General features: G+C 39.0%; 1 protein-coding gene across 6 annotated transcripts in view; it reads right to left on the reverse strand.

The window, feature by feature from the left end:
* phactr4a (phosphatase and actin regulator 4a) overlaps positions 1 to 14,433 on the reverse strand; it is a 32,705-nt gene extending 18,272 nt beyond the window's left edge. Inside the window, exons 1-3 of one of the 6 annotated variants that reach the window (XM_067611567.1) lie at positions 14,081 to 14,433; positions 10,179 to 10,304; positions 5,750 to 5,794 (exon numbers count right to left, since the gene is read on the reverse strand). In XM_067611567.1, the coding sequence (XP_067467668.1) occupies positions 5,750 to 5,762 (13 nt within the window). In that variant the 5' untranslated portion in view covers positions 5,763 to 5,794; positions 10,179 to 10,304; positions 14,081 to 14,433. Of the gene's footprint in view, positions 1 to 2,919; positions 3,449 to 5,164; positions 5,303 to 5,749; positions 5,795 to 10,178; positions 10,305 to 10,995; positions 11,187 to 14,080 lie in introns of those variants that run through there. The other 5 variants (XM_067611568.1, XM_067611569.1, XM_067611566.1 and 2 more) reach the window with 5 other exon arrangements.
* Between the last annotated feature and the right edge of the window lie 12,258 nt (positions 14,434 to 26,691).

A 26,691-nucleotide genomic window follows, 5' to 3' on the forward strand; every position in this document is an offset into this window, starting at 1 on the left:
ATAACCAATTTCAGACTGTTTTTCAGAGTGAATAACTTCCATTCACATAGGATACCTTTAGGCCTGGGACCATATGCTTATCTCCAGATTCAATACTATCACCTTACTTGGGTGCCAATTCAATTCAGAACCGATTCTCGATTCAAAAACGATTCTTGATTGGAAAAATAGAAAAGGTGGCACTATTTTCAGTCTCTTGCTCCAGTATACTGTGTGCCAAACCATTCACTGGTGTCCTTCATCTGCTGTAATACAATATAAAACATAACTAGCAATTAAGATAAATGGTCCGCAGCCTTTTTATTTTGAAAGTTAACTGCATTAATGAATGAATTAATTAATGTGAAAGCATCTTACAGTCTCCTGCCAGTATGAGAATAATAAACTGAGGAGGAGGTGGAGCACTCTGCTGTGTTATTAACGTCATGTCTCCAGCAGTGGAGAGCAGCCTCTCTGCTGCACCGTCAGCTCCGGGGAAAGACATCGCTGTCCAACACGCTGAGCGGCTGCAGGGTCTTTGAGGTGAAACACTGAGCACAGAGTTATTATCTTCACCTCAGAGTTGGTTTAAATGGTTTAATGCTGCAATGTGTGTTGGTCGGTCGGTCTCATTTGTTACTGCTGGAGTTCACTGCTCCGCTCCACTAACAGTCTCTGAGTGACCACATAGAAAGTTCACAATATACTTCATGTTCATCTCGCAAAAGGTAATTATTTAGTCATTAAATCAAAAAATGCTTGCTTCCGTCAACATCACGTTATTAACTAACATTTAGAAAATTGATTTTCATTTGTGAATTGATTCAGAATCGTAGTGTGAATCGATTTGTTCCACCCACCATTAGATACTTTCATCTGTTTAAAGGGGCGACTGTCGACTGTGATTATCATCTGCACTTAGTAATGGTGGCATCGCTAGAGAGAACACCGTGTAGATCAGCTGCGTTAGTTACAACTTGAGGTACAAACATGACAAACTACTGCTGTGCTACACTGTGTCATGTATCGCGTGGCAGGACAGAGAGATGTGTACTCCAGCCTTGACCTCATTTTTAAGCAGCCCTTTATCCTCACACTTAGATTCATTTATCTCCACTGGGAGCACACGAAAAGTTAACACTTCACAAAGGCAGGTCAGGTGAGGTTTTATATGTGGATGTGCAATATGTTTTGACATTACTCTGTGTATGTCCCTGTTTATTATGATCACTGGCATGCATGTATTCTGTGATGAGTCAAGACTATTCAAAACAGACATACTGAATCATTTTGCAGTATTATTTACCAATAAACCTACATTTTGGGATCATTTGCCGAAACAAACATATTTAAGTGCTGGTTAATTCCCTTTCAACCTAAGATCTCCCATTGATGCAACTATGTTCAGGAAAAACACCCTTTCCATAAAATGTTTACATTATTTTGTCTACCAACTGTACGAAATAAAGCAGGCTGTTGCATGTATGTGTGAAATCCCGTGCTGAAATGCAAGTACACACAGACACAAACACACACACACAGGTCAATGAACTGTGTGCAGACCACTGTCTCTCACAGCTATTCCTGACACATATCCCAGACACCAGTGGGTGTTAAACTGGGAGGGGCTGGGTGGCAGTGAGCAGGGAGAACACTGATGTTACTTGGCTGTAACGGAATCAAAGTGGGATGTGGTGACCTTGTGTTATGAAGCATGACAATTTGTGATGGGTGTTTTTCACAGAACAAGCAGAGAATAAAAAAAGGCACCGACCCTTAACAGATGAGGGGAAAGATTAAAAAAAAAAAAAAAAAACTAAACTAAACACTGACACACAACTACAGATCTGCATTTATAGGCTGACTCTAAACAGGAAGGCTTGTTTCAACAAAACCTATGACAGCAGTAACAACACAGGCTTCTGCAAATACTCAGCCATTCAAACTCAAAGGCCTACTAAAAAGCATGAAAGCTGCACTAACCGCCCGGCACTAATGCAATACCCTACAGTGCTCGGGTCAAGCTGTCCATATGACTCATGCCATTCACATGACATGTTGACACCGACTCCAGAGAATAGCACACCAGAGGCAAAAATACATTTTGCATGGAAGGCAAATATATAACGAAGAGGATGTTCTCATGTTACCTGTTTTATTTAGGCACGAGTGTTGAGAAGTGTTTGAACAGAAACCAGAGTGTACCATATGAAGCAAATATTGACTGACAAATTATACGTAAACATGACGTTGTTTCTATTCTACAAACACAAGACCGGGGTCAGCAGGTTGGTGTCAGCAGCTTAAAGTTAAGTGATATTATGCTGGAGAGAGGTGAAAACAAAGAGCTAGCCTGTGTTACAGATGCTAGACTGCAATAGCTACAAGCTGTATCATCAAGAGGAGTTGTAAGTGTGCAAATACAACTTGAGGGAGGTTCCTCCTTTAGACGACAAAAAACAGGTTCTGATAGTTTGAAAGTCTGTTTTGAGCTCTGCCAGAGAGTCAGGGGGCTTTGGGGAGCACCGTACAACCGCAGACTCACAACAAAACTTGTAGAAGTCAAGTCATATAAGTTCAAAAAGAGAGATCCACATGGAAAGAAGTGGTGTCAGCTGGTGCCTTGTACCGTGAAATCTTGTTTTTCAGAAAATGGCTCCACGGGGAGATGGAGTACTGCGTGCAAACAGAGAGAAGTTTTGTGTGGTTTGTATATTTCACAATCACCACATTCCATCTGCATGCATTCTTCTACACCTGTCTGTGCCTGCCGCCTACCAGTCTCTCTCTGATTTACAAACACCTGTTCATATATATTGTATCCTGTTGTTGAGACTCTATTCTTCACTAATGCAAACACGCCCAAGCAGGTATTCAAGATCACCTCAAAATTATGTTTGCAGCAACCGTGTAGCTCTGAGGCTCTGGCTTGAGACTCACCCGTGTTGTGTTGGGCTGGTTGCTGGGCCACTGTCTCACTGCTAGCACTGTGTCCCATGCTACGGCTCCTGTCCCCGTTGGCCTGCCGGGCCCTGCCTCTCCCAAGGCCCACGGCAGGAAAGGAAAACCTGAAGCCACCTCGCTCTCCTTCAACTAGACATAGAGCTCCTGTAACTCAAGACCGTTTTTGACTGCTCACTTGCTTCATTTAGTCTCTCGTCTCTATAGTCATGCCCTCTCCCTCTCTTCAGCCTGTGAGATTTGGTCTCTCTCTCCCTCTCTACCTCCCTCCTTCATTCCCCTTTAAAACACAAACACACTCACTCGCTCACTTCTTAGGTCCCTCCCTTCTTGGAGCTCTGACTTCATAAATAAGGTAGGCCAATAAGGTAATCCGGCAGTCTTGGATGCCTTTCATTCCTGAGAGCGCATTTTTTGGGGGCAAAGTTCACAGCAGGCAAGCTTTGAGGTTTGGCCGGTCCAGCCATCAAGCCTTGAGGGGATTTGCAAAGCGGTGGGGCCCCCCGCAAGCACCATTTCACAGACTGACAAAACACTACTCCCTGAAGGACGAGGGGCGGGCTCTGCGGGGTGAGGTAACTCGAGAAGTGTGGAAGGTGAGCTGGGCCAAGGTGGAGCTCAGTGCCAGAGAAGAGGAAGTGACACAGCAAAGGTGTCCGATGACTGTCCAGGGACTGTCCTTTTAAACTATGAAATACATGTGCTAACTGATAAGACGTATTAGATATTAGTCACTCAGTTTTACTATTTACCTCAACTCCCACATGTTTGGTTGTAAGTACTTTTATTATGACTTAATTTGCACTGCTAATAAAAATAGAAAACAGCAATAAACAATTCAGCTATTCTTTGCTGGAACTATGGCTCTCTAAATATATAATAACACTGTGAAGCACAATAATACATCTCACAGCAAAGTGCTTTACATATAAACACCTCAGCAGACACAAAGCCAAAATCTCACATACATAACGGAGGAGTCTGTGTCTGAACGTCTCTATTAGAGCGCTGTGTGATTAGGTTATATCCAATCAGTGTGTGGGAGTTAGAGGAGCTCATTACCCGTCTTTTCTACAGCCAATCAGACAGATGTTGGTTTATAGAAAGCAATCCAAGACAGCTCAATGCAATATGGTGTTCATGCTATTTTGTCCTACCCATATATATACATAGGAGGCGGGTATATCTTAAAGTAATGTAATCTCACCCAAAAACATCACAAAGCTTCTAACACAGTCTTGAAACTTGAAACTTCTCAAAGGTTTCAACTACATAAGATGAAAGGTGTTTCCGTTATTGTGTCTGATTTCAGCTTACTTTATATTTTTTAAAAAAAAGGATAGATATAGGCTATAACAGAAGGAGGAGCAGTGAGAGAGCAATATATCACTATGTTTTTAGACATTCAGTACATCATACAAAGCTGACTTAATAACATGCTGTATTACTGTTGCTCCCTCTACAGTCCAATTAAAGCCACAGCATAAGAGCACAACTCTGACACAGGAATGTGTGGAATGTAAGACCACATGTCAGGTTTTATGGTTCAAGGACAATAATGAGAGCAATCATGGAAATCATTGGTAAACAGACAGGGATAATAACCAGTAACATTTTCTAACGTATGACTCACACCCACACTGAAATCCTTTTAATTCTTTCCAAAGAGCAGCAGCAGATGGAGACAGACACGTTAACTGAGAACAGAAAGCCCCGCTCGACAAAACAACACCTTAATGACTCACAAAAACACAATCACACCGTGTCATCAAGACAGCCCCAAAACATACGCATACTGATAATAACGTAACATGAGTCAACACGCTGGATGGCTTTGCCCTTTCACATCAAAACGCGGGGATATGTAAGGCATTCCAGTTGCTCATCAGCCATGCCTTCATGTCAGAAACGCATCACTTTTAAAATCGAGCAGAGGAGGAAGTCTGGTTTATTTTTACAGCTTGGCGACAGCGCCAGGCAGGGATGAGCAGATCCAGCTTCCTTAATCTGTTCCTGCCATGGCCCAGTAGCCTAAAAAGTGCTCATGGAGCCATGCCCTGTCCTGTCTTGGTATTTTAATAACCCAAAGAGGAAACTGTCTCAATCACATTGTATTCATGATTTCAACAAAAAAAAAAAAAAAAGGACATTTTTGCCAATCAACTGAAATGTACATCTTTAAGAATTTAACATCCACCGACAGAGAGAAAGCAGGTTTACTCACGAAAATATTCAGACTGTACAGCCATCCCAGCTGTGTTCCCACAGATGTCACAAATGTACTACAACAGTTCAGTTTAGGAAGCGAGGTCCCCTGAGCGACTGTATCCCTGATACACCAAGGTCGTCAATGATTGAGCTCAGTGGTGAAACAGACACAAGGCCATGCGTGGCAGTGACAGAAACCGGCAGCTCTGATAACCTACAGGTGTGTCCTCTGAGTGAGGGCCAATCAGATAGCTGCAGTGTCAACACCACAACGCGTCACAGGGCCTACCCTTTTATGGACAGCTCCATAAACAAGCACTAGGTTTGTTGACTCACCATTTTCTGTCATCGTGATACCCTGATTGGGATAAAGTTAGTCTCACTACAGCCTACGTATACATTAAAATAGAAACTCTAACTCAGTTGGCATGTTTCAACTTGAAGGTCAACAAGATTTGTTTTGCTTTATATGCTTTTTTTTTTTAATTTACTGACATATTTCAAATGAAATCTGGCACAGTGAAATTGAAAAAGTCTTTAAAAGTTTTACAAATATCAAATTAATACATCTGAAAAACAATAAAAAGGGCATTTTTCTTACCAGGATTTTCCATCACAGTTTCCAAAACTCAGCAGCCGACAGCTCCTGAAACAAATGAACAAAAGGGATCATTTGAAATATAAAAAAGTAGAATTTTGATGATGTGTGTATCTTATTACATGCGTTTTTCAAGAAGAGACAATGTAATCAAATGTTTTACTTAATGAATTCCTCGATCTAGCCTAATCCGCAGCTTATACATAAACATAAAGTTTCCAAAAGAAACCACACATCAACATGTGGAATCCCAGAGCAGCTGATACTGAAGTTAAACTTTGTATCCTATAAAACAGCAGGAACTTACAAAAGTTATTCCCATCACTGAAGACTCTAGCGTTCCATTATCGCTCAGTAAATCAATGAACGCCTCTCAGGGCACCTCAACAGATTGGATGTTCTCTGCAGTTAATGGGGGCCAGATTGAAAGCTGAACAAAAGTTGTGCTGGCTAAAACAAAATAGTGCATTAATTAGCTAACACGCTGACTGGAAATCCTAGCAGGCCTCACAGCAAATAAACAAGTCTAATTCAGAATTCTTTTCTAAGACACATGCAAACAACTGTCACGATTAAGAAAGGATCAGCCAATTACGCAATCACATTTAAAAATACACATCCTATTAGTATGGGTAACAACGTGGCGCTGCAGTGTGGAGGAGAACGGGAAAACGTTCTTTACCAAAGCAGTTAAGAAACCGAAATTGAAGAATGAAACTCTGCACACACTTGAACAAGATACCTTTCTATACACTAGATGGGTTGGTAGATATGAACATACTGTGAGGTGGTTATCTATGATCATCTCACATTAAATGTTGTGTAAAATGCTCAAACATACGACATTACAAAAGAGTGAGAAATAAAATACTCTGTTTTCACAAAAAAACAGACATTCTGCCAAATAACCAACTCTGTGCTACTGTGTGATAGAATGTGACCTTCAATGATATGAGGGTCATTTTCATCAGGCTGCAATCATCATCAGATAGCCTGGCTGCCATGTCTCTTTGTTTTAAATAGGGCCCGACTGATACTGCATTTCTGAGGCTGATGCAGATATTAGGCAGTATATCAGCCGATAATCTTATATATACAGAATATATACATAAACACACATTTTTTGCAACGGTCTCTCAAATGTAGTTATCAAACACTTGTGACAAAGATACGTAATAGAGGCAGGATATTTTACAGTTTAACAATGAACTTTATTGTATAAAATTACACCAGTGCACTGAAACAGTAAACTTCACTGGGAATTTAATCATTATAAATAACTATAAATTTAAAAAAAACGAATAGAGCTCTCTCTCTACAACATATCTGTAATGAATATTGGCTTTTAAATGACTCTGGGCTTGTTTCAGGACTTTCAAATAATGTTTTGTGGGTTTTTTTGTTTTTCATATTGTAATACAATTAAAGGACAGGTTCACAATTTTTCAAGTCTGTCTTAAAACAACAGTCAGGAGCCCGAATGAACACTGAAACAGGTTTTTCTTGCTGTAATCATTCCTCCTGTTCATACTGACCATTAGAAGATGTCTTCATAATGCACTTACAATGGAAGTGATGGGGGACAAAATCCACAGTCCTCCTTCTGTGCAAAAAAATGTATTTAAAAGTTTATCTGAAGCTAATATGAAGCTTCAGCGTCCAAATGAGTCAAACCAAGTAGATATCTTTCACCGTTACAGTCTGTTTTGTGCTGAAGTTCCTATTTTTGTTACTATAATTCCACTGCAACTCAACAGGGAAACACTGAGGAAACACAAAGAGGGAATTTTATGCTAAAAACACTGTGAATGTGTCATATATCCACTTGATATGACTAAGGCTGTATTCAGACCAAATCAAGCGGTGCGGCGTACAGCCACAGGGTTGAGCAGAGGTGTGTTGGCGTGTTTATTTGTGCTCCAGAATGTAACTGCAGTGAAACAATCAGAAAATAACCTTCTACTGATCTGATTCACCGGCTTCTTGCTACCAGCGCTCCCTCTCTTCATTCACTCTCTTGCTCGCTCGATCACAGTCCGTCTCTGTCTGTCTCTCTTGTCTTTTTTAAAATGAGTCGGGAAGCCGACAGCAAAGCCTAACTTTACTTTCAACGTTATCAAATGAAGAGAAATGTCCTCCCCTCCTCCTAGTGACGTCTTTATACTCCCTCATGGCAGAGTTTACAGCTCTGATCAGTCTGATCCCTGGCTGTGATTGGTCACCGCAGCCTTCAGCCACAGTGACGTCAGGTTGCGTTTCTCTAAAAGTTGACCCTGGCTCAACTTTCAAGCCGCAGTCCGGTGTGGCACCCGCATCAGAAACACACTACCCCCATTCAAATGAATGGGAGGACCAGTGTTTTCGCCTCACTGCCTGATTTGGTCTGAATACAGCCTAAATCAGACTGCTGAAACCTCATATAAGCTTCAGATACACTTTAAATGCATTTTTGCACTAAATGACTGTGTGGACACACCGTGGATTTTCATCACTTATATTGAAAGCACATTTGAAGGAGATCTTTTCACAGCCAGTATGAACAGGAGGAATGATTACAGCAAGGAAAACCTCTTTCTCTGTTGATATGGACGCCTGACTGATGTTTTGAGACACACTTGAAAAACTGTAAACATCTCCAGCAGTAACACAGCTATCAAGTGGTCTCTGTACAGGTAACTGTTGTGACCTTAAATCATGTTTTTATATATGGGTGTATTTGTGATGTATTGTGCAAGGTATCTGAAATGATAGAGAACATCAAATAACTACTAAAATACACCAGAGTTGTGAAGAACTAAAATCAGACCTTTCTTATTGAGGTCTGGACACCAGGGTGTTTGGGGCGTTTCTATTAAATACAACAACTTCAACAGCAACCGCAAATGCAGCAGAGCAGCCTCCTTCAGCCACCTTCAGTCACCTTCAATCCGACACGTAAACAAACATAAAGACTGTTTGTGCTGAACACGGAGAGAGAATCAACAAGCCAGAGAAATGACACCAGCTGTACTTTACTGGTACCAAATCGATTCAGCACAAAAATCCAATGAATAGCAAAACAAGCTCAGTATTTCACAGTCTGTGTGTCTGTGTGTGTGTGTGTGTGTGTGTGTGTGTGTATTTGAAGCAGAGACAGGTAAAGAGACCTGAAAATGTTGTGATGCCAGCAAGCTACTACATCTGCCCAAAGCTACAGCTGTTACAGTACATATGTTTAGTTAACCATAATCAATGCTAATGCATAGTTCATTTGGAAAGCTCACCTCAGGGATGTTACCAGTTAAACCCTCAGTAAACAAGGCTTCAAATTTGGTCTCAAGTCTGGTCTAAGTTACCATAGAAACGTATGTGTGCTTGAAGTCTCAAGTTTGTGTATCAAAGACATGAACATGCACTTCTTAAACCAGACTTGATTTAATTTGAGCATATAGCTCTGAGTTGGCTTTTTGAAACAGTTTAATCCTGGTTCAGTTTGATGAACCAGTCTCATTCAAGACAGCTTTCTGTCCTGAGTCATCTTCATGAAGCACCCCTCTGGTGTGGAGCTCCACAAAATATCAGCATTGGAGATACAACGTGCACTAAATCTTGTTTACCAAGCCCAGTTTGAGTCCTGGCTGAAATACACACTTCATGTAAATATATTTTTACTGTTTTTTATTAAATATAATCCTTCCAGGCTTCTCCTGCAATAGTACTTGCAATGTTCAGCAGTGTTCAACAAGTCACAACTTGACCAGTTGATTAATGACTGTCAATCACACATTGAAACTCATGTTTGTGATGAACAGTTCAGAACTAAGTGTTGTCAAACAGGAATAAAGATGAGAAACAGCAGGGAAGCAGGTACTCTCAGTTACTTTCTATGAACTGATAGCACTGACATCAACACTATCAACAGTCATGATTTTGAATGTCCTGTAGCTTTAAGACAAAGCAGCTGGGCAGGCGTGTGGTTAATCATAATGTCAAGATCAGGATCACTGGGACAGATGAGCAGCTGATATTAAAACCATAAAGATCATTTGTATCATCTCTCCCTGTGAGTTTCACAGTAACTAATCCAAAAGATGCCCCTGCCTGTAATTGGTCAATAGCAGAAGGTGCGGCTACATCATGACGCTAACAGGGGAGGGTCACAACAACAGTATCAGGCTGCACTTTGGAATGTCAAAAGTCCCTTGACAACAAACTGGTAAAACCCTGCTCGTGGGACTGAACAGGCAGCGCAGTGTGTACAATGGAGAATAAAAGGGAGAGTGTAGCGTGGCAGGCAAGTATTTGACCTTCTTATCAAGTAGACTAGGCCAAGTTCTTACAATGTCCCTGTGAATTCAGATTTCAAATGTAGTCATGATGGAAGAAAAGTACAATAAGCCAATATTAGTTAATTAACTTAGCTACAAAATGTTGTCTTGTAACACCAACTTACTTCTACTGAAGATCATTGATGTGCAATAAAATCTTCCCTCAAAATGCTGTCCTTGTAGTTTGACTGTGACTTCTTTGCTTTCTTCTTCCAGCAGGACAACGTAGTAGTTAAGTGATTACAGCACGCCTGTAAAGGATACAGACAGACAAGTATATAAGACAGGAAAACCCACTTCCTTCTTGGTGCTGAGCTTCTTTAAAAACTTTCATGGAGTCTTCTGAAAAAGAAAGCCTGAAAATATGCTGAGTAAACTGAGTTTATTAGATAAGGAAGTTAGTTGGTGCCACTGTCTTGGATTGTAGCACAAATCCTTTTGACAGGAGACAGTCATTGCCATTGACAACAATACCACCAGGCTGTTAGACCCTTTAAGTTAGACCCTTACTTTGCACGCTAACTAAAGAATCGACTTTGCATTGAACTTTAAAATCAGATCAATGTAACTTTCTAACAGCAGGCAACCCTCTGCATGGTCAGTTTTGGTTCAGTCCAACTGGTTTGACGTGTCTTGGGCTATAATGTACACACAGCAAATGCTCAACAGCTGCAGGCAGGACAGTGTGTCTGTACATTACACTGCTTTAACAGATCCCATTAAAAGACTAATGTCCACTCCTCTAGTGTCACCTTCAGCTTCTGTAATGTCCACTAGAAACTTCACACACAGTTACTGCATTTTGAGCACAATCACTACCATTTGATAACTACATCATTGTGTCTGGATATTAATGACATACATTATTCTAATACACAGAATATCTATAATATCTGAGCTAGGTGAGAATGATAACCTTTCTGATTTTGTTTATTTTCTTACCATTTAAAAAGTGGTAATCCATTTATTATTCAGTATTTCCAACCTGCCCGTAAAGTTGATACGCACTCAAACTCACAAATAATTCACTAGACAAAGTTCAGCAGCACTGCAACCCAATTCTGTTCTCAAATATCCTCCAGGAGCTCTGGTCCTCAGGGCTAGCTCCGGCTCTGAAGGGCCACGACTAACTGGTACACTGTGGCAGCAAAGCAAACACAGGTGAGTTAATGTGCACCGTTTTGTGTGCATACATACAAGCCAAAAAACTAGAGCAGCTGAGCCAGTAGTCAGTAGGGACACCACGTGAACATGAGCAAACACACACACATACAGGATGACACCCAGTCCTGTCATTATTTTACAGCGTATCCAAAGGTTGAGGACTCAACAGCCTCTGTCTGTTAGCTTTTTTTTTTGTGTACCAGGCATACATGGACTATCTCAGCATTAGAGAGAGTACAATGTAGAGCACAGTGGGCAAAATGGCAGCCAGATTTTCAGGTTTGGTAACAGGATCCAACAGTGGTATTTCAGTGCTTTCACGTGAGTGCAAGTGTACACCTTTTTTGTACTTTTTGCGTGGATATGAGCCTTCAGACCTTCTACATAATTAGGATGCAATACCTTGAGTAGTCCAACTCTAAAACAGGTTGTAAACAAATCGGAGATTGAATTATAAAAGACTGAATCATTGTTTTATATTAAAAAAGGTACACATTCAGGAGTACAAGAGAGCAGATGATGTGTTATTTCTATTATGCCTCTTGTTTCCATGACCATTCTTGAATTCAGCAATAATCTCATGCCTGTGAGAAACATGGTGAGTTTTTCTTTTTTAGTCTAACTGCTCAATAATGAGAGCCTATTACATCAAAGAATGGCTTAAGAATCAAAACATTACTGACTGATCCTCTGGTAACCAGGGTGTAATTCACTTCCGTAAGCCAAAGCACACTTTGGCAAGCCACAGAGGGGTTTGCAAACCACTGATTCAAACCGGTGTCATGCTAGATAAGCTTGCTGCTCGGCTTGCAGCTTTTGATCAGAATAAAACACACACAAAAATGCACCTCCTCTAAGACTACGAAAGCACGCCAAAAGCCTCTGAATTCACACAGGGCTCATGATTCAGAGGAATACACAGCTAAGTCCAAGAAACTTTAAAAATTCCCTTTGTAATACCATCTATCCAAACTGTAACCACATCTTCTCAATGTACATTTTAGTTTTTATGGAAGTGCTGTTTATGATAACAGATCATGTTTCATTAGCCATTATCCTTGAGTAATAATAACTCCACTGAGATTGCTGCATTACGAATGTTGCAAGAAGTCAGAAGTGTTTCATATGCAAGCTGACATTCCTAAGAGACATGATTCTGTACTTTGTTTGCACTGCACTGGTAGTTCATGAATTTTACGCAATCCTGTTTGTTCAGCATGAGCTCCCAATTAGCTTATTAAGAACTCCCAGTTCATCGGATAAAAGGACAGAGCTCTGCACAACTGAGAGGAGCACAATCAGCCATTGTGACAAGTTCATTCTGCAGACTTGGCAAACTGAATGAAGAGCCAAGTTGGAGTTTGTTTGGAGGCTAACAGCACGGTTCTCAATGAGCCACTGTCAACAGCTAGCATTAGCTGATAACAACACACACACACACACACACACACACACACACACACTCAAGCACAGCACAGCCCCACGATATTCAAATGCTCAAAGAACCTCATCTGAACACATCTCTGTTGTCTATCTATTTATAATCTAGCAACCACAGGAGCTTGTTTTTTTTTCAAAATGTAGCCACTGTTCCTGTTACTTGATTTTGATGATGGGACACATTTGCCAGACACTTTTTCATTATGTGCAGTAGTGCAAGAGAACATAGCGCACTTGCTGAAAGATTCCCATGGCGATGTTAATAAACAACTCCTGGATATGCACCAAAAACTAACTTAATGAATGGCCTAACCTGCCACCAAATTAAGTATTTGAGACATACGCCTGCTCTGAAAACATTACTTCTTAGGCTGAGGTAAGAATCCCCTCAAAGACAACAGCTGGTTATTTGCCAAAAAAAAATCTGTTATTGTTAACGAGGTTACAGTTGCGCGCCATGGTGGGCGTGCATTTTTGACCAGTCGAATCCAATGAAAATGAGTGCCAATCCCATGCATCATGCCCATTCACCGTCAATCTTTCAAACTCTTTCCAAAAAGCTACCTACCTTTGTGTAGTTACAATACATTTACCAAGACCTCTCTTCCTCAGTAAGTGATGTGTATATTGTATCTGTATACAAAGCACAATAACATGACTGACCTGATTACAATCTTGCCTATCTAGAACAAATACACAATAAGCTGCAGCTCCTTTTGTCTTCCCTCTTTGAAGAGTCTGTGTCGTGTTATAGGGCGTATTATGGCTTTCAGTCAGCACTCAAAGCACTTGTTGGAACAAGTAGACGGGCCTGTGAAAGGAATGCAGAGGAATGAGCTGCTTCCCTGGTAGTTCAATAACTGACACCTGGAGCCTCCCTCAAGTCATTGTAATGTAAAATAATGCTACAGTGGCTATAGGAAAGTCTGCAAAAACAAGTTACAAACAAAGCGCCTCATGCAAATGCTCTAAAAGAACTATGAATAGATTAAGAATGAACAACTAATTTAACATTCTGGCAGTGATAAAGTGTCCTGAGAACAACAGACAGACAGCAAACGGCTACAAAGAGTCCTTCGAAAGGTTTTTTCAGTTATTCAGCCCCAGCTAATGGTACATGCTCTGTATTATCAGACAGGTGCAGGTAAGTTAGCAGTTAACAGAGGCTACACGGTAGAAAGTTAAACTCACTCTAACACAGTCTGAATACCATTACTGATATTGTTTATTCCGCCTTTTGTGTATTTCTCCTTTCCTATTCAACACCTTAACCTAGTTCAGACAGCCAAAGATAGAAACTGTACTGACATAATGCTAATCCTTGGCTGCCAGCAACAGGTGGCTACTGTCTCTTTAGCTTTGTTAGCTCAGGTAAATTAGCAAGACGCGAGTAACGACATGCACAAATACTAACGTTACTCACCGTTTCTAGGAAGCGCTTAATTTATGTAGAAATGTATCCAAAATGACAGGAGACGTGTGTTTCCCTTGTTCTCGTTGAGCTCTGATTACTTTTGACACTTGTCGCTGCGGTCCATCACAGGGACAAAAGCAAGGCGGAACTAGCTTCACCAACCAGCTTTTGTCCCAAATAAAGTCACAACATTTACTTTCTGAAAGCGGGTGAAAACACTAATATACACAAACATCGCCTAAATTTCCCCACAAAAACGCTAAGAGCGACGTTAAATGTTGTGTTTAAAACTTCTTTGTTAACACTTTGCTGTCAAAAGGTGGAGCAAGTTAACTCGGTAGGAAGATTAAATACAGTTGCGCATGCGCACTTATCAGCAGGCGCCACTGCTAAGGACAAACCTCAGTGAACCACGTGACCACATAAGCGCTCTGAATGCTTTTAAAAAGAAGAAAAAACAAGGTTAAAGTTAGGTTGAGTTTCAATATGAATGAAAAATGCGGTACAAATTAAATGTATTATTATTATTATTATTATTATTATTATTATTATATCATTATTATTAATAATAATGAATTGATTAATTAATTAAAGACTGATCTCATAAATAAAGGTTTGAATGAATGAATGAATGAACGGGTTGTGAACACAGACTGTAAAAAACACTGGGTTGTGAAAGACTGTCGTCATGGTTGCAGTCACGTGGTTTAACAAAGTTTGTCCCCTCTCACCTGATTTTACCACTATTTGAAACTATCAATTTAAAAGATAAAGGTGAAGAAAGTTTATTTGAGTCAAGGAAACCTGTGGTCTGGAATAGAGTCTATAAATGTAAAAAATATAAATCTACTTTTTAAAGTTATTTGTCTTATTCAATCAAATGAAAAAATGAAGATCCACAAGGAAAGCACATTGAATAGGCTACAGCCCAAATACTCAGTCATAGTTATACAACACTGCCCAAAATCTCTCTCTCTGGGAGGAAGTGGCATGTCTGGTGGCTACAAAACTGAAATTATCAAATTTTCTCTTCTTACATGAAAATTGGCATATAAATACAAATTTTGTATCAATATAACATGAATATTCAATACAAGATAATCCATTGTACAAAAATAACTCAATAAATTTAATTCACCAGTTAACCCAGTTAACATTTTGGAGAAAGTCTACCACTGTTGGAGCCAATGTAATTGCACTTTTGCAAATTCTTTATACTTTATAATTGCAAGTTATAGAGGGAAATGCTTAGACAGATGAGAAGTATCAATCCTGTGAGGAGATTTTTGGAGAATTTAACTGGTGTGAAATATGGTTCATTTGTCAGAAATATTTTTTTATATTTTGTATTTAATATTAATAGAATATTTTATATTCTTTCAGGGGCAGCTGTGGTTCAGGAGGTAGAGTGGGTCCTCCACCAATCAAAAGGTCGGTGGATCAATCCCCAGCTCCTCCACATATTGAAGTGTCTTTGGGCAAGATACTGAACCAAATTGCTCTCGGCCATCGGTGCACACTGATGGCAGCCTCTACCATCAGTGTATGTATGTATGTTTGAATGGGTGAATGTTAGTATGTGTTGTAGAGCACTTTGAGTGGTCGATAAGACTAGCAAAGCGCTATATAGGTGCAGTACGTTTACCATCCATTTACCGTTTTTAGTAATAAATAAAGAGAAATATACTGTATGTTAGTGCAATATTGAAAATGAGTGTGATTTCTCTGGATTAGACAAAGAAAATTTTCTTTCTTTGAACATACACAGAACTCACATAAAAACTCACATTTTATAAGGGGTAAGACTGGGTAAATAGAACCACAAGAGACTTTTTTCTTTTTACAAAAACTGAAATGACAAAGATTTTGTCTTTCCCCTAAAACTGTTATGGGAAAATTCTACATAGAAAAAAATACTCATGGATTGATTTAAGGCCATTTCAAATGCACTGCTATGTACTTTTTTAAAGTTATATTTAATTGAAATTGATCTAATTTAACTCTGTGCTCTCTTTAAAACATGAGCAAGTCATTCATCTTTTAAGTCTGCAGAAGGCACAGCAATCAAAAGTTGGAATACTGTGATCTCTTCTGGTCATTTGCTGAACTACATGGAATGAGTGCAGTTCATGTTTTTATAGACCGTACACTGTTTACTAGAGGCACAGATTGTTCTGCCATCTACTGGACTAGTAAGGCCTTGTCACTGAGTGCAAACATAAGGTTGATGGATAACTCTGGAAACAAAAGCCGTAGTTTTGCATTTTCCAACTTTACATATGAAGTACCTACTGTTCTGTTACTGTGATAATTCTTAATCAAACTCAAACAAAGAAGACAGAAAGACAAAAACAAATAGAGAAACTTTTTTTTTCCTAAACATTTTCCACACACTAATGTTTACAGTAATCCAAGAGCAAGGCAATGATGCCAGAGCTGATAGTGAAGCAGTTCAATTCATGTAACTCAGATAAAATTTATGTGCCCTTTGTTTGCCTGGTATTAGGAAGTAAACACACCATACAGTCCTGCCCGCTGTGAGAATAACAGCCGCAGCCATTCCCAGTCTGAAGTTGTTTTCTCTGCTGAGTGAACAGCGCTCCATGAGAGGAATTGTTGGGTTGCGAGGAAAAGTCAGACAAAAGCAAGCCTTGCAGTGACCTTTCGGTGGACCCAGTCTAGTCTTACTGGCCCAGACAGGGGTTCCCACCCTCTCACTGTTTTTATTTATAGTAAGCTTTCATGGTTTGATCCCAAAGTGCTGGGTCACTGGTCAAAACCCACAAGGGGTTAGGGCTTTGAGGCGGACCTCTCATTGTGAAAGTGCTGTGGTATTACAGTAAAGGACAGCTTTGGATTTTACTCAAGCATGTCTTAATACATATTATTCAAAGTTACAGTATTTTTTAGTATAATAGTTACTATGCCTATATGCTGCAGCTCAGCAAGCAAACACTGCCCAAAGAAACATAAAGAGTCAATTATGTACAACATATTGTGAGCATTCTGCATTAAAATTATTCCAAATCTCTATAAAACTGGAATAAAACCCTGACCTTTGCATCAAATATCACAAAACCTGTATTTTATAACCTTTGCACTGAAAGAGTTCATAATTGTTTTGAAGATTCTGTTCATAACCTACAAAGGACTCAAAGGTCTGGCTCTCATTTACATTTCTGAACTTTAAGCCCTTATATGGCAGAATTCAACTTTGGATCATACAATGTGTGTCTTTTCTCTTACAGGAAGACCAAATTTCTTCAGTGAAGGCCCCAACAGTCTGCCACAGTCTACTCAAATACGCTTTCCAATTCATTTACCACATTTAATTTATCTATTTTTTGCTGTTTTTGGGTGTTCCTATTTTGTGTTTCATTTTAGCACATTTGGAATTTGAGCATGAAAGTCCATTCTTGAACTTATGAACAGTTGTTTGATAAAATAATAATAATTAATTTAAGGTCCACTTAATAGGATTATGGAGCTTTTAACCACATCTCATGGTCTTCTTTCATATACAACCACCTGTTATCCCCTGAATTAAGCCACATACAGTCCAGACCATAAGTATTTAGACAGTTACACATTTTTTGTTCTAGATTTTTTATATATATATATCTCACATACAGTTATTTTAATATTGATGTAAACTTACTCAAATTAACGCAGAGACTTTTGTAATATCCATTCTTCAACTTAATATGCAGAGGAAGAATGTGAAGGGTCTGGTGTAACAATTTTATAATCTTAATCAGGAACAAGGACAGGTTTTAGACATATGCTAATCACACACATTGTTCTTGAATAGACTTTCCATCTCCACTTTCAAGTATTTTTCCACATGGCAGATTCCGTTTCATCACGTGTAATATCCAACGTACGTTTCCTCTTAAAAGAATCATTTGCCAATCATCATCATAATCTTGCGTGGAACACCCTCATATTAAACTTAGAAACAGTGAACAAACAGAGGAAACCTGCGTCTCTGAACCCTGAGAAGGCTAACTATAAATATGATAGTTCAGCCGTTTCATGGTGAATAGAATCCACACAATACATGTGCTGTTTGATTAGTTACACCCATGTCTTCAAATCTATAATTAGTCAGCAGGATTCTATTACAGTTTTTGTCATGTCTCTTTCAGACGTTCATTTCCTGTTACAAATTTGGAGGGGCTGACCATAAATTCTATGGATGAATAAGAGGGAAATGGTGTTGAAACATGTCTGTTCAACTCATGCACCTACCTTTCAAAGTTCAGAACATTACAGATTAATAGATATCTGATGCCGCGTTGGAGTTTTATGCTGTGCTCCATTTAAAATCATGAGTCAAATATAGTGTAGCAAAAGAAACAGTGACACACTGACACATTTACAATGATAAAATAATGAATTTTATGTTTAAGTTACTTATTTGAGTAGATGTACTTGTATGCTGTATCTCTGACATAAAAGCCCAGTTTGGTAAGACAAGGATAGCTTTCTATCAGCTGAAAAATGTCTGGGGATCCTCAGATCTGACCACGAACACCAAGATCAGGATTTTCAATACCACTCTGAAGCCTGTCTTGCTATACGGAGCAGAAACCCAGAGAACAACTGTCACCGCCATGAAGAGAATCCAGACATTTACCAACACCTGCCTTAGAAGAATCCTTCAAATTAGCTGGCCAGATATTATCAGTAACCAGGAACTCTGGCAGTGAACAAGACAGCAGCCTGCAGAGGAAGAAATCCTCTGAAGACGCTGGAGATGGATTGGTCACATTCTTCACAAGCCTGCATCCAGCACCACAAGACATGCCCTCTTTTGGAATCTAAAAAAGGAAAAGAGGCAGACCAAGAAACACCTGGTGCTGTGACCTGGAGGCAGACGTGAAGAGAACTGACAGCTGGAGAAATTGGCCCAGCACCAGGATGCCTGGAGAGTCTTTGTTGGTGGCTTATGCTCAAAGTGGGGCCACAGCCTTTGAGTAAATATGTACTCTGGTTGTATTTAATACATGTATTTATTTTGTAAGTTATTTAGTGATGCTCATCTGTAGAGTGTTTTCATAATCTGCCATAACATTTTTTATTGTATAGTAGCACTGTATCTACCCTCACATGTTAAGTCAAGTAGTTGCTTTAAGGACCAGTGTGAAGGATTTAGTGGCATCTAGTGTTGAGGTTGCAGATTGCGAACCAACTGAATACACCTCTCCTCCCCCTCCTCTTCCAAGTGTTTAGGAGAACCTACAGTGGCCGTAAAAAAAAAGTGAAAGGCCGTCTGAAGAGCCAGTGTTTGGTTTGTATGTTCTGGGCTACTGTAGAAACATGGTGGTGCAACATGGTGGGCTCCATGGAAGAGGACCTGTTCCCTATGTAGATATAAAGAGCTCATTCTAAGGTAACGAAAACACTCTTATTTTCAGGCAATTATACACTAATTAAAACATACTTATGAATATTATATTCCATTCCTGCCAAGTCCGTTCCGCTACATGCCACTAAATTGTACACACTGCACCTTTAAATACTCTCTTCCATCTAGCCTGCAGAATCCATATAGGTGTATCCTGGCATGTCATTCACAGTGTTTTCAGGAATGTCAGCATGTAAGCATTTTTTAAGAGATAAACAGTTGGCATTTGTATTACAGTGCATAAAAACATAAATTATGCTGGTCATTGCAGAACAATGAGCAATATAATTTTATGATGTGTATTTTACATTCTTCAGTGGAACTGCTCATGGGTCAAGGTCAAGGAAAAAGTGAAGCAGCAAAAAAGCAAATGTAGGTTATATTTAGTAGCAAGGGTGAAACCAAGGTCCTGATAACAAGGCCACCCACTCTTTCCATGAGTCCCACTGCAGGAAGCAGACAGGAAAACAATAAGCTCATCATTGTGGACACAGAGGCTGATTAGACAGGACCGTATCATGGTTTCACTCAAACAGCAGATAAGACCAATTCCAAGCAATCCTGAAAAACAGACTGGGTGAATCATGACAATAAACCTCATTAATGACGTTTAGAAACCTGGCACAACAACATCAAACCTTAATAGCTTACAATTAAACTGAACCATACCATTTCACTATCAAAAAGACATAAAGGTTCGTTACAAGTTGTACCGAATGAACTATATGCTAAAATCCAATTCAGCAAATTACAAATCTGTTGATTATTTAAGGGCAAATTAGGCCACTATATACTCTAATTTTCCTGCCTGAATGGGACATTAGGTCATATACCTATAAAGCCATAAAATCAGCAAGTGTTGTGGAAAGTGAAGAGGAGACTAATAAGATTAGAGAAAGCTTTAATTGTTCATGTACACATGAATGCAGCGGTGCAATATAACTTTAAGTACATTGTAAGTACATGTAATGTACTCAAGTACTGTACTTAAGTATGAATTTACATCACTTGTATTTTGAGTAGGCTATTTGAATATCAGACAGCTTTAAACATACACTCCACTACTGTTACTGTTACTAGGGAAATATTCAGTTTTTTACTTCACTACATTTATTTGACCTTTACAGTCACTTTACAAATTAAGATTTTACATACACAACATGTGATTAGCTTATAAAAAATGATGCATTTTTATAGATTGATTAATCGACTGTTATGTGTGTTTGAGTACATTTTGCTATACTTATTCACTTTTACTTAAACCATTTTCTGGCTACTTGGGGCAGCGGAAATCAAGCAGTAAAAACATCACTGTCATTATCACCTTTGAAGTAAATATGTAAATATGGCAAATGTTGGCTATTTACACAACTAGCAGATACAGAGCATCATTAGCATTCATTTTAGCATTCATCAAGTCATGTTTCTTTCCACCTGATGAATTTATAATATATGACTATAAACTCTCCTTTTAGTTCTGGTTTGGTCTCCACTTACTCCTGAGGGGAAAATCTGGAATTTGGTGCAGTTTATCAGAGCTTTTTAACTGAAACAGGTGCTTGCTGTATCTAGAAATGACACTGATGAGAGCGGTGAGAGTCTACCAAAACAGTCAAGTTGCGGGCCGTATATCAAAATAATGAGCTAAAAGACTCAGAAATGCTCTGTAGATCAGAGGGGAACTGCTGTTGTATGAAAAAATTATGAGTGACATTTTTCATATAGCTACACATCGTTATTTGATCCATTCTTAATGTAAAAATATTTATTATCGCAGCTTTAAGTTACATTTTCGATATAAGACTTTCACTTATTTATTAAGTGTTTTACAGTATGACATTGTCTTGACTTTCAAATGTGTAGTAAGTATACATGGATGACTTGAAGGTGTGCAAAACAACAGCATGCTGAGAGAAACAACTATGAATGAAAATATGTGTGATATGAAAAGAGATACAGATTAGCAGCATAAATGTCATAATGTCAATATATATATAATCACTGTCAATTATATATAAGCAGTACATACAAATGAAAGGGAGGCATATATTTGTGATGTGAAAATGGGTTGCACTTCCTCAGTGAAAAAATAAATCTGTGACACCTAATCTCTTTGCGTCAGTTCAACAAAAATTTGCTAGACTGAACATAAACAAGGTATTATGTCTGGTTTCAACACGTCACTCACAGCTCCTACTCACATTCCCTTGTTGGTGGAAAAAGCAAATTAACTTGACTTTATCACAGAATGAATATACAGGTGTGGTGTCTGAGTTTGAGCACCTGGTGTCTGGAGGATAAAACACCTCTTCATCCCTCTGTAGATCGTGTGGCTGCTGTTGTTGTGATGTCAGATAGTGGACAAAGTCTGCTGCATTCCTCTTAGCATCCTTACACTCAACCTTTCTCTTTGCATTCTCATCTAAGCCACCCAAAAATAAATAGGCACAAGATCCTCTTCTGGGTATTTTGTGCTCAGCTGACAACACCGAGCTACCCTAAAGAAGTGGAAAGCAAGCTCACTTAAGAGATAGATAGGAGAAAGTGAAATATGAAATGACAGGAAGATTGAAAACGTCTGATAGTGCGTGAGCTTGAAGGCTGGTGTTACAATTTTAAAAGCATCAAAGGAAAGATACAAATCAAACGTAATGTAATCTCATGAAAATCGGGACTTCTCACGTAGTTCTCTTGTAAGTTTTATCTATAGTCTGATTTCTGCCGTTCGCAGTTAGGCATAGATGCGTCTTATTGTTGCTTAACAGCAGCTGATAATGTAATGACTGACAGAATCATTTAGAAACAAAAGGAATGTCTGATGGAGCACTCAGATAGGAAGGCAGAGCATCGACATCAACCGTTAAGTTCTGGAAAAATCTGTTGCAATCAGTAGAAAATGCAGCACTGTTAAAAACTGTCATATTACAGCAATTCTAAAACTTTGAAACCTAGTTTTCAGGCTTTGACCGGGCAGCTCAACAGTAGAGTCTAAGGAAAGTTACAAAGTGAATAGTGCTTTTTAGAAAAAATTAACTGGGGTTGAAAGGGTTTAGGAAAAGTACAAACATCTTATCTGAACAAATTTAGCAGAGAGGTCAAAACTCATAGAGAGAAAAAGTTTTACTCCAGTCTGTCTGTCAGTGATGACACATCGTCTGTTCATGGACTCGCAGATAATGTGACTATAAAGTACAAACACAGTTTTATGAGGTCTAGACGGGTGAACAAAAGATTTACGCATTACAGCAACAGTAGCATCACAGTAGCACAGTGTATAAGCATAATAGTGTTTGCTTGGTTGTGGAAAAGTCCACATCTTTATTGCCTAATTGAGAAGACCTTTCAAGGACCTTTCATGTGATACACAGCAATAGCTAGTGATGTAGTGCTACATTTAACCCTTAGCTAGTAACCATCTAAGCAAAATATAATGATTTGTACCCTATTCACCTAACTTACAGCAGGTTGGTATCGTTGACCAAAATGTCCTTGTCCTTCTCCAGGTTTACGAGAGGGTCGACTCCATGTACATGTTTCCAATCCATCACAGATGTGACTACAAATCACTATAAATACTATGAGTGTCAAAAAGATTTATATCATCATAAAAAAGTGCCTGAGTTAAGTTTCATTTACTGTCCACTCTACCTCTGGTTTTTCATCTCATGGCATCCCCACTTGCAAGATGTAGACGTGCAGACATGAGTGGTATCGACCTTCTCGTGTAACTCTCAGAAAGACAGTGAATAAACGTATTCCCCAAACTAATCCAACTTGGTTTTCAAAATTCCTTAAAAAAAAATTAGACTAGATTGATATTGAAATATGTGACACTGTGCAGCTTCTTGCTGTTCTCACAGCATCAGTCCTGTACCATATTAAAGGAGCAAATGTCAACTTTTAGCTGTGCATAGCCTACTTTAGGTAGCTTAGAGGCTGCCCTAGGCTGACAGATCAACAAGTCCAAGAACAACATTATTTTGTCATAAGCTGCATAGGTCACATTATCTAGGACATTGTTGAATCTACAGGCTAAATCATCCTCTGTAATACAATGGCTTCCTTTTGCCAACAACCTTTGAAAAGCAATACAGATTACCTCATTTGTGATAGTGAAGGATTTAACACAACCTCTGTTGGATGTTGCTGCATTGGAAAAGCTTCTGGACACCACAGAGTATCTAACACAGTGACATACTGTGTGGCACAGTGATTGTCTGCCTTAGCTGGAACCACCCATCCTCCTGCCATCATGAATAAAGGCCATCATTCTGGGCGTCCCCACTCGATAAAGCCAGTGATGGGAGTATGTCCAGAAGAGCCAGAGCATCACGGAAACTTGATAAAAAGGTTGTTCGAGGCGAGTGTCTTTGTTTTCAGGGGAGATTCCTGAGACTATAATTAGTTAGCCAAATATCTGCTGAGTGTCAGATATATTTAGAAAATAAAACAAAGGTGAAGTTATGGAATTTTTGAGAGCGTAGATTGATAAGATCAAGGTTCAAGCCAGTGTCTGTAATGTTTAGAAGAGGATAAACATTCTTAGCAGGGCATTAGATCAGTTTTCCCCACATGTACAATAATGACATGTTAGTGTCTAGAACGGAGATTAAATTTAACCATTGGAATTCAGAGTGCATTCCTTTTTGAACAAAGTCATTGTCATTGGTTTACCTCCCACATTTTTAGAATCAATGACATGTTAAAACTGGAAAAAACCGACCTGGAGGGAAGCTGAGAAAAAAAGGAGGAATACTGATTCCAATAAAACAAGATTATATAGTAATTTGTGAGCCATTAGCTGAGCCCATGCTGAGTATCGTAGTCAAATACCACCTGAAGGCAATGTTAATGTTTGGAGATTAGCTGCTTAATTGTGTTTACTGCGGTTTGAGTAGGCAGCACAAATGAAGGGTGTCATTGCCATGCAAATGGAACCCAACTTCTTATCTTCAATGGGCCATAGCATGTTAGCTTCAAGATGAGCAGAGGGCCCGGGGCTGAGGTAATAGTTTTGGTTAGATGAGTTGAGACGTAGGTCAGGGTGTCCTATGTTCACAAAAAAACATAGGTGTGGTGCCTCTATTATCTGTTCTAGGTGAAAGGGTTGATAAGAAGAGTTTCGTGTTTTTTTTTACCTTAATTCATCCAGGAAATGAACACCTCAAACCTGCTTCTCCTTAATGCAGTACATGTATCAGCTTAGTGAATGAAAATAATAGTTCAATGTTTTGTGAACACAGTACATCAATTATTTGCTTTCTTTCCAAGAGTGAAAGATCAATCCAATGTCTCTGTGTTTAACTATGGAGTTGTCTGGACATTAGCCTAGCTTACTAATGACCATGCTGTGTGTTTAAGCTGTACAGAAACAGAAATGTAAAGATGCGAGAAGATAGCTCCAACACATACAGTAACTCCCTCTAAAATTTCAAATAGCCACATTTCTGTGTGTGAACAACCAAGAAACAACGATAACAGGCTGTTTGCAGTCTAGCAAGCTAGGCTAACCATGTCCTGGCTCCAACTTCATACATGTACAAACATGATATTGATTTTAATCTTCTTGTCTCACTTTAGGAAAGAATGTGAATAAGCATAGTTCCCAAGTTGTTAAACTATCTTTTTAAACAGTTGTTCCTTCACCTCCCCACCTATTTTTCCACCATATTTGCCCTGGTACCCATCAGGCTTCTGCAGTAACTTAAGTGCAATTTTAGCATGGCTGAAGTTTTTTTTTTTTGTTTGATTGATGTTTTTTTTAAATTTCCCACGTAATTTATTGTTTTATTATTTTATTTTTTTAATCTAAAAAAAAACTAAAACATTTTTAAGAGTGAAAACAATTTTGTTTTGGTTTATCAGTTGGCTTGATAAGTGAATTGCAACTGCAAGTAAAATCATGCAAGCAAAAGTGAAAACATTTGCTTCTGGTAGGTGGAAATGATATCAGGTTCATATATCATCACCCCTTTGGTCATAATCCCAGATAAGTGTATGAATATGAAAGTAAGACCAGAACTTCCTTTAAAATTGAAGAGCGTAATTCCTGGTATTGTTAATATAGTGTCCTGATGCTATTTCGCTATTACAATTTTCCTCCCAAACTGTTTTCAGTCCAGAAAATGAAGCACTGTCAATGAAGTCATTTAAACATGTCATAGCAAGAAAGGCACGGGTGTTACTAATAATATTAATGATGGCTGCATTCCATTTACATGAGCAAGTTCCAAGGAGCTGCTGTTGTGCATACTGGCTCACTTTAAATGCTTACTGGGACACCTAATGGAACAGAGCCATTGTTAATATTATTAATTACACCCGTGCTTTTACTGTCATGACATTACCATTAACTGTAAAATATACATTTCTAATAATCACTATGCTCATAATTAAAATTCACGGAAATCCAAAAATTGAAATAACTTATTCATTATAGATCACAATTTACTCCTGTTTGAGTAATATTTGCTAAGAACTAAAATGCTGAGCTGTTTCGGAAAATTATTGAGCCATTTTAGGAAAAATTGAACTGTATATTTTTGAGCCCTTTTTAAAGATTTACCTCTTCAAGAGTAACCAAGGGGCTTGATTTGTCAGAAATGGCATCAACCTGACATCAAGATTCATCACCTTTTAACCTCCTCACAGATAATGGTACTTACTTTTTACGCTTCAGTAAAAAGCAGGTATATCAAACACAGAAAATCCCCTTCTTACATGATTACATCTTCACTGACTGCCAAGACAGCATGAATAAATATGCAAAACAGTTCATCTGAAGCAAAAAGAATTCCTGTCAAAAGATCCATAACACCCACCCCTATTTTTGACAGTCACTTCTATTTGACCTTCTCAGTAGGTCAAATAGAAGGAAATAGAAGGAAGGTTCAGTACTTCAATATCAGATAACAAAAACCATATCTGCTGGGAAATGGTGAAAAAGAAAGGTTAATGTCTTTCACTGGGCAAACAAATGTAGCTTTGTTAGATGAGGTGTGGGGCGAGAACTGTGGCTTTTTAAGGTCTGTAGGGGTGTGAGCCTTCCCCGGAAAATCAAACAATCACTGCATGCCTGTCGCCTGTTTCAGTATGATTAATGGACAGATACTCTGCGTTACATTGATCCACTGCTAACTCGCTCTCCCTACCTCTCTCTCCCCATATCTGGAAGTGGTGGGAGGGCACGGAAGATTTATGACCCGCATAA

Source organism: Thunnus thynnus, chromosome 15 (genome assembly GCF_963924715.1).
Source record: "Thunnus thynnus chromosome 15, fThuThy2.1, whole genome shotgun sequence".
NCBI classification, from domain to species: Eukaryota; Metazoa; Chordata; class Actinopteri; order Scombriformes; family Scombridae; genus Thunnus; species Thunnus thynnus.